Genomic DNA, 8521 nt, shown 5'->3' with positions numbered 1-8521 from the left:
CCCTTTTTTTTTTTTTTTTTTTTTTTTCTGTGGGAGGCTGCTTGGTTTCCAATTGTCACTCTTTTCTGCTTTTTCCTGTTGTTCTGTGCACCATCAATGGCTGTGAGAGTTTGGAGAGCTACATCGGGATCTTGACGACAGTGGCAAACTCAAATCTTCACTTGAGCCCAATTCCCCGTCGACTCATTGGGGCCACGTTGCAGTTGTGATGGGATTGTTAATGTCTCCTTTGTTCTTTTCTCCATAATAGAGTTCAGAGGTGAGCGGCCTGCTGGGGATGCGGGTGACTCAGCCTGACTTGGGTAGGTTGAGCTCCTGGTCCTTTCGAAGAAGACAGTGTGAAAAGCCGCTTTGTATCCCACTTTTTCTGGCACATTCGCGGAGTTGTATTTCAGTGGGCCGCTCTTATCTTCTCCAGCAACCTGTTGGCACTCAGTTTGATTGTGTCACGTATCTTTTAGTAGTGGTGGGAATCAGCAGGGATCTCGTGATATAATATTATGTTGAGATGGCAATTGACACATTGCTGTCCTTTATGCTTATTTTGAACTTTTACTGCATTGTTGTTCAGTGCTTCAAAAAATTTTATACTTAGTTTGTTCTGATTTGGATCAAATAAAAATAATTGAGCTAATGCTAACCTCTTCAAATATTTTGTTAAAATGTTATCCCAAAAACACATTATCCTGAGCTAAGTTATAACAATACTTAGTAGCAATATTAACATAACTAATACTTAACAACTACATACTAAAACTATGTAAACTAAACTGCAAATCTACCATTATTGTCATAAACTTGTCTTGATAAACCATGTTGCATACTTTTGAACCTAGCCAAATTCATTGTTTCAAATTTAATTTGGTTTGTACTTTCAAACACTGATTTGTTAACGCTGAAGAAAGAGTTATTAGTATCTGTTAGCATCAGTGTTGGGTGAAACTAGTTACATGTAACGGCATTACGTAAGTTAATTACAAAATAAATGTAACAGTAATCCGTAACGTCGAGAGTGATTCGAAAGCATGCGGAGCCATCTGCTTTGTCATACAACGAGCGGTCTGCATGCGCAGTGCCGCTGAATTAGATGACGTTGTATACGTTTCAAGCCGGTGCAAGAAAGCAAAACCATGACAGAGGATCAAACCTCTTCGAGAATTCTTTCTGTACCTTCACGTTTTGAATCCCATGTGTGGAAACACTTTGGATTTTACACACTGCCGGGAAAACATAACTAAACATGACTAAAACCGTATGCAAAGTAACATAGAACTTTATTTTATTTCGGAGTAACATAGTACTTTATTTTATTTCAGAAGTATTTTTTTTCTACTCATTTTGTTGAACTTTTGACTATTATATTCATGTGCAAGTTCAGGGTTTTGGTACTTGAAAGTTTCATGGTTCAAATTATTTTAAAATATGCACTCAGTATGTGTATGCTCCTGTAATAAAAGTTCAGAAAGATGTGATGCATTGTTTTTGTTAATATGACTCATTTACAGTCTCTTTAAGGGTGTGATCAGGTATTTTCCATTGTCTAGTCTTTAATAAGCAAACATGACAAATCCCCGTCAGTAAACTGATGCCTCGTTCTATTTATGATGAATTGACACAAAGTTCAAATGATTTGCAAAGCTCACTTTGTCGCGTCCAGTGTAGACAGACTTTAGCTGTTATGGCGTGGCGTGACACGACAGCTGTTGCGTCCGGTGTCTAGACGTGGTGTCTGTGTGTGAGCAAAGAAAACAGCGCGTGTGTTCATAATTGAGCTTTATTTCGCGCCTTCTCGCGCTCTAATGGTTTAAAATCGCTTGAATGTTTAAACCGACAGGACAACACATGCAAATGATGAACCTTCATTGTATGATGGTTAAACTTTGCAATTACTCCAAGAATCACCTGAGTTTCGAACCCTGGTACCTGGTCCATACGGAATAACGATCAGTACACTAAACATCGCACATCCTGCAATGTGACTATCGCGAATGCGCACATCGTGATATCCCTGTAGCTCTCGTGGTGCTTTGATGTCATACAATGATAGGTCTGCATGTGCAGCGCTACTGTATTAGATGACGTCGTATACGTTTCAAGTCAGAACACTGGCACGAGAAAGCAAAACTGTGGCGGAGGCAGAGGATCAAACCTCTTCGGGAATTCTTTCTGCACCTTCACGTTTTGAATGCCAAGTGTGGAAACACTTTGGATTTTACACACTGCCGGGAAAACATAACTAAACATGACTAAAACCGTATGCAAAGTAACATAGAACTTTATTTTATTTCAGAAAGTATTTTTTTTTCTACTCATTTTGTTGAACTTTTGACTATTATATTCATGTGCAAGTTCAGGGTTTTGGTACTTGAAAGTTTCATGGTTCAAATTATTTTAAAATATGCACTCAGTATGTGTATGCTCCTGTAATAAAAGTTCAGAAAGATGTGATGCATTGTTTTTGTTAATATGACTCATTTACAGTCTCTTTAAGGGTGTGATCAGGTATTTTCCATTGTCTAGTCTTTAATAAGCAAAAAAAATCACAATAAATTGTAATATCGAATCGCAATAGTTATATAATCGCAATACTCAATTATCGCAATATATAATGAATCGACACACAAGTATCGGGACAGTATTGAATCGGCAGATTAGCATATCGTCCCAGCCCTAGCACAAATGCACACTTTGCAAAAGCAATCACGCTTTTGGCATACTTTTTGCTAGGTACAATGATTTTGACATGCTAATGCTAATGTTGCGTGTGGAGTGTTAAGCTATTTAATATGGATAGTATGCAAATTGGGAAGCAACAACTGTTTTTCCTTTTAATATTTTCACTTCCTCTCTCTTTGTCTCTCGCACACTCAGGAGAAACCATGCAGCGGTCAGAGGGTGGCTCAGAGTCGGCATCCACCGTGGCGCTGAGAACGTCCATTTCAGCCCAGGCGCCAGTGGTTCAGCCCGTTCCCGCCTCCCAACAGGTAAGCAGGCTCAGTACGATCTATCAAAACACTGCTGCACAAAAGTAGCATAATAAAAATTAAGGAAGCTCCTCCCACATGAGCTGTTTAATATGAAAATCTGAGCTGCTTTAGCTCTTCTGTCATCGGTCTGAATCTCTTTAAAGATGCTTTTCAATATGCACTGGATCCATCTGAAGCAATGAAAGATTTCTCCTCACCCACACCCTTTATCTGTCAAAGCCACTTGAAATGATTAGCAGCGACTTTGCGTGGTGCTGCTGAGGGTGGTGTTGGGTTTGGATCAACCACACATCCAAAGAAACTGGTCTTTATGTAATTTCGGTTAATATTTTGAGTAGAGCATCACATTTCCCTGGACAGCTGTAGAGGATTTGATGAAAACCAGCACAGAATGAAATATAGACTCCTAGTATGTAACATTCGTGGTGCTTGCAGTTTGGATCAAAGACGACACTTTTATAAATGAAACTTTCCAGTGATCTTTCTCAAGATATTAAAATTTTTCGCTGTGGTTTTTCTTCTTTTTTTTTGTGTGTAAATGTGTGAAATTTGACGCAACAAAGAAACGCCCTTTCACCCATCTTCCATTATTTGGACAGACAGGTAGTCCCACCCCAAGCTCACACCAATTGGTTGAGACAAAAGTTTTGGAATTTGCCACAAAAATGGCTTACTTACAGTTTTCTTTCCATATTAAACTGGGATAATGGCATTCTGACATCGAAACAATTACGCACCTGACCTTTTAAAGAGAAAAGGGTCTAATTTTTACGTTTGTGTGTGTGTGTGTCCCTCACCTGCAGCGTGTGTTAGTTCAGGCCACCGGCTCTTCCCAGAAGGGAGATCAGGTGCAGCAGTTGCCAGTGCCTAGAGTACAACAGGTCCCTCAGCAGGTACACACACACACACACACAGGACAGTCAATCAAGCCCTGCACGCTCACTGCACATCCTGAGGACCCACAACACCTCTGGCTTATCTTTTGCCTCTCTACATATCTCTTTCGCGCTCTCGTGACTGTCTTTGTCTTTCCATCACGCTCTCTCTCTCCCAGCATACTGTCAGAACCCCGAAACGCAGACATGCTGTACTTTCACGCACGTCACGCTTGGGCTGTTGCGACTAATATGTTAATAAGTAGTTTCCCGGCTTGACAGGGCGTCTCTTGATTGTTGAGGTGAAGCTTTGTACTCACTGCCCCCTACTGCCTGCAGCCTGCATACAGCTTTTTGTCTCATTTGCCTTAAAGAATCTGTATTATCACATCTCAGAACTCATGCGGTGGTTATTTAGCACCAGTCTGATCCATACGTCTGTGTGTGTGTGTGTTTAAAGGGCCAACAGGTTCAGCATGTGTACCAGTCCCAGGTGCAGTACGTGGAGGGGGCAGAGGCCGTCTACCCCAATGGCACAATGTAAGCCCCTATCAATATATTAAACCAATCTGTCAAACCTGCTTTCAGTTGTTCACTTTGTGCAGGCAACTTATTATTGAAGACTTCCTATTGATGCTGAAGCATAATGTCATGAGTATTATTATACTGGTGCTTTCCATGCATGTTTTTAAGCAAAGATTGTGACATTCATTTAAATCGTGACACTGTGGATTTAGTATAATACACCTAATAAGTAATTAAAACTATTGGACCCTTTTTTAAATCGTAGATCGAAGAATATATAATATTTACTTTTTTTTTTTTCCAAGGTTACCCACTTTTCTCTAACCACTTGAGCCTAATGAAAAGGAAATTATTTTCCCTTTTTCAGGAGCCTTTAGTGATTCAGGCCCCATTTTTGTGGAAAGTGCTTTTTTTTTTTTTTTTAAACGTGTATAATGTGTTTTAATATATAGTCTGAAAGCCATATCAGTAATGAAAACCCTAGTAGCTTTCTGTCTTTTTTTGTGAATGTTCATGTCCACTGTCTAAATAATTAACTAATTAAATATTAATAAATTAGCTAATATAAATGCTCCAAAATTGTAAAATATGGCCTCTTTAACTGAAAGATGTTTATTCAGGATATAGATGAGGTCCAGATCAAATCCAACTTCTGTTACATACTGTTGAAAAGTTGACAATCAAAAGATGTTCTTTGAAAGTCTTTTGTCTTTGTCTTTTTCTTCAGTCGTACTGCATACTCGTACAACCCAGAGTCCCAGCTGTACGGACAGGGCAGCGGAAGCACCTATTTTGACACTCAAGCAGGTGGTACTCAGGTTACCACCGTCGTCTCCTCTGCAGGTGGAGTGCCCACCCACAGCATGGTGGGAATCGCCATGGACGTGGGCAGCAGTCAGATCATATCCAGCGGCAGTGCCTACTTGATCCACGGCGGGATGGAGAGCGGCCGCCACCACACCTCTCACTCCTCACGCTCTTCGTCCGCAATGGTATGGTTCGCTGTGCTGAAATCCTTCAAGACTGGTCCACTAGTGACATGGGAGGGGAGTTTTTAGTCTCCGTTACTTTGAGCTCTTAGTAAGCTGTGGTTTTGGAAATGTGAGCAGTCTTATAATGCTGTTTTTTTGTTTAGATGATGTGTGACAGGAATGTGCTTTCCATGTCTTTTAACGCAAAAAAAAATTGCAACTCATCCCTCAGTTTATAAAAGCTAACAAACACGTACTAACATTGTCTTTGCGAAATTGTTTCCGATATTTTAACTCCTGCCTGATATGTGCAAGGATACCAGAATGTTTATGCAGAGAATTAAGTCAGTAAAGCATAACTGGAAGTTTACCCGCCTAGAAAAGTTGGCAAATTTATAACTGAAAGAGAACACATTTTTGTGTGAAAGACATAATACCACTGTAACATAAATATACAGGCTGCATTTCTGCTCACATCTCCTCTAGAATTTTTTCAAGCTGAAGGATGAGTCAAAATGACTTTCTGTGGTAATCCGCAATATGTCTCAGATGATGTTGACAGAGCTCAATTTACATTCCCTAAGACAAAAGTGTTTTGCTATTATGTGCATTTCTGAAACAGTAACGTCACAGATGAATCATGCAAACACATGTTTTCCCTTACCAATACTCTGGAGAGAAGAGATGACACACACTGTCATCAGAGTGCAGCTTTTTTTCCACAGTGTGCTAGTTTATGAGGTGGGCTGGAAGCAGGGACAGGGCTTAAGGAGGCGACTGCCTCTAAATAATCCAGCTCTTCCTTGTTTTAGCAGTTGTCACAGCCACTTGAGTGGCCTCCAAAAACAAAGCAACCCCTGGGGCTCATTACCATTTTGCCAAGGGCCGTCGGGAGCCTTTTAAAGACTTGGAAGGATCCCTGTTTTTTTTTTTTTCTTTCTCCCTGTCTCCCTCTTTCTCTTTATAAGTTTCGCCACTCTGCCAAAACTTTCTCTCTCTGCCTCTTTATGTCTTTCTCTCCCTCTAATCTTTTCTGCTCAATCCCTTTATTCTAACTTTTGAAATATAATTTTTTTTTCATGCCCACTATGGAAAAAACCAGTCTGGTTAATGAATGCAATAGCAGAAACTTATATCCTTCTCCCCAGCTAATACCTGCAGAAAAACATGTTTATTAGAGTCAAATTAAATCTGCTTTTTCAGCATCACGCATTAAATGCGACAGTGTCTATGCAGAGGGTGCAACCCCACTAACTGTGTGATTTCAGAAGTGGCTAGAGAGTTTGTCTCATGTGTTTGAGAGTAGCCTGACCTCACGCCCTGTGTGTGCGGCTCATTAGCATATATGAGGCCGAGACAGGAAGAGTGGCGTAACCCTCTGAGTTCCTCACATTTGCATGCTTTTTGTCCACCCATAATGAATGTGGCTGCAAACACTGACAGACTCTAATGGAAATGCTTAAAGTCCGGCTGCAGCTAACAGACTGATTTCCTTTTCTGTTTTTTTTGTGTCTTTTCTCCCTCCCCGTTGTCCTCCCCAACATTCCACCCCTCTATTTTTTTTTCTTCTCTTCCCCCATTTTTTTATGTCTTGCATGCTCCTACTTTTCCTCAGCTTGAAGTGGCGATTGAAAACCTCCAAAAGTCAGAAGGGATTGCCACTCACAAAAGCAGCCTGCTCAACAGCCATGTAAGTCAAACTGGGAAAAAACTTTATTGAAACTGGAACAAATCCTGAAAAAAAGGCTTAGTTCATCCTGCCTGCCTCTTTGCTTTGCTTTTCACTGCTGCTGTGAGCATGCTTTTTCCAGAACGGCCCCTCGCTCTGTGTGTTTTGGGTTTAGAGTGCCTCAGACCCCCTGCATTTACATGACACCACTGATTCAGTCAACATCTCAGGGATCACCATGTTTATATGTGTGAGATGTACCCCTGAATATCAAACACTTAAACTTATATTTAAGGATTTTCTCTTTATATTTTAATCTTAAATTGCCAGGGAGTCATATCTAAGTTGAAGCAGTTGGAGTCTTGAGTCCAGAACATTTATTTATCTCATTGTAGACGGACACCTCAATGTAAGGCTATGAATATTTACACTTACACAAAAATCCTTTTCTTGCGTCAGGCCTGAGACGAGACTGACATAATGCTGCTATCAGTGTGTCAGTGGAGGGCCTAATTTGATCCTCACAGATTGGCAATTATTGGTCCCTCTCACTCATTTCAAACAGAGGCATTTAAAACTCCCTCTCCCATGTTGTTCCTCAGTTATCAGGAGGCTTGCATGGAATCTGCACCCATAATATTGCCCAAGAAAGCCCTTCATTCACAAAGTTCTACACACACCCCATCCCTTGCATGTTTATAAAATATTTGACTAAATTTTATAATCCATTCATCTAACTTTTTAAAAAGAAATGGTTCAGTTTGTTGTTTACCCAGCCTCATGTTGTTCCAGTGTTGTTATTGTTTACTAAAACTGTTAAAAATGGTGTTAATTGATATAAATCTAAAATAAAATATAAATATTATAAATATTAAATGAACATTAGAAATGTTGCTGACTACAGCAATTTATTACTGTTACTAAAATTTATTTTAGTTATAAATTTAAAATTTAATTGATTATAAATCTGAAATAAAAATAAAATAAAGCTAAATAGAACTATTTAAGAAAACAATCTAATCAAAAACATAAACACTATTAACAAATAAAGTACAATTTCACTTAAAGGGGTCATAGGATGCCCATTTTCCACAAGTTGATATGATTCTTTAGGGTCTTAATGAAAAGTCTGTAACATAGTTTGGTTAAAATTTCTCAATGGTAGTGTAAAAAACACCTTTTTTACCCTGTCAAAAACAGCTCTTTTCAGATCAAGCTGTTTTTGTAGCATTTTCCTTTAAATGTTAATGAGCTCTGTTGACCCCGCCCCTCTCTTCCGAGCCGCTCTCAGAGAGAGAGTTTACTTTAGCCGCCCGCATTCATCGTGAAACTTGCTAATTACCACATTATTAGGAAAGGCGATTTGCAAAGATTCTTTACAAAACATTATACTCACTTCTTCTGTAGATGAGGCTGGATCATGAATGATTCGAGCGAACATAGACGCATTTATGTAGATCGGGAGGGCATTCCCTTCAGAAACAATGTAATCCA

General features: G+C 39.6%; 1 protein-coding gene across 7 annotated transcripts in view; it reads left to right on the top strand.

Annotated features, from left to right (window-relative positions):
• rfx2 (regulatory factor X, 2 (influences HLA class II expression)) overlaps positions 1–8521 on the top strand; it is a 48147-nt gene that overhangs the window by 25492 nt on the left and 14134 nt on the right. For 4 of the 7 annotated variants that reach the window (XM_016471381.1, XM_016471397.1, XM_016471389.1 and 1 more), the window contains 6 exons: positions 251–302; positions 2872–2984; positions 3791–3880; positions 4323–4402; positions 5115–5379; positions 6974–7048. In XM_016471381.1, the coding sequence (XP_016326867.1) occupies positions 278–302; positions 2872–2984; positions 3791–3880; positions 4323–4402; positions 5115–5379; positions 6974–7048 (648 nt within the window). In that variant the 5' untranslated portion in view covers positions 251–277. The remainder of the gene's footprint in view (positions 1–250; positions 303–2871; positions 2985–3790; positions 3881–4322; positions 4403–5114; positions 5380–6973; positions 7049–8521) is intronic. The other 3 variants (XM_016471412.1, XM_016471428.1, XM_016471419.1) reach the window with 3 other exon arrangements.

The sequence above is a fragment of the Sinocyclocheilus anshuiensis genome, unplaced genomic scaffold, assembly GCF_001515605.1.
Source record: "Sinocyclocheilus anshuiensis isolate Anshui unplaced genomic scaffold, SAMN03320099.WGS_v1.1 scaffold1403, whole genome shotgun sequence".
Lineage (NCBI taxonomy): Eukaryota > Metazoa > Chordata > Actinopteri > Cypriniformes > Cyprinidae > Sinocyclocheilus > Sinocyclocheilus anshuiensis.
This window is presented reverse-complemented; position numbering and strand designations above follow the sequence as displayed.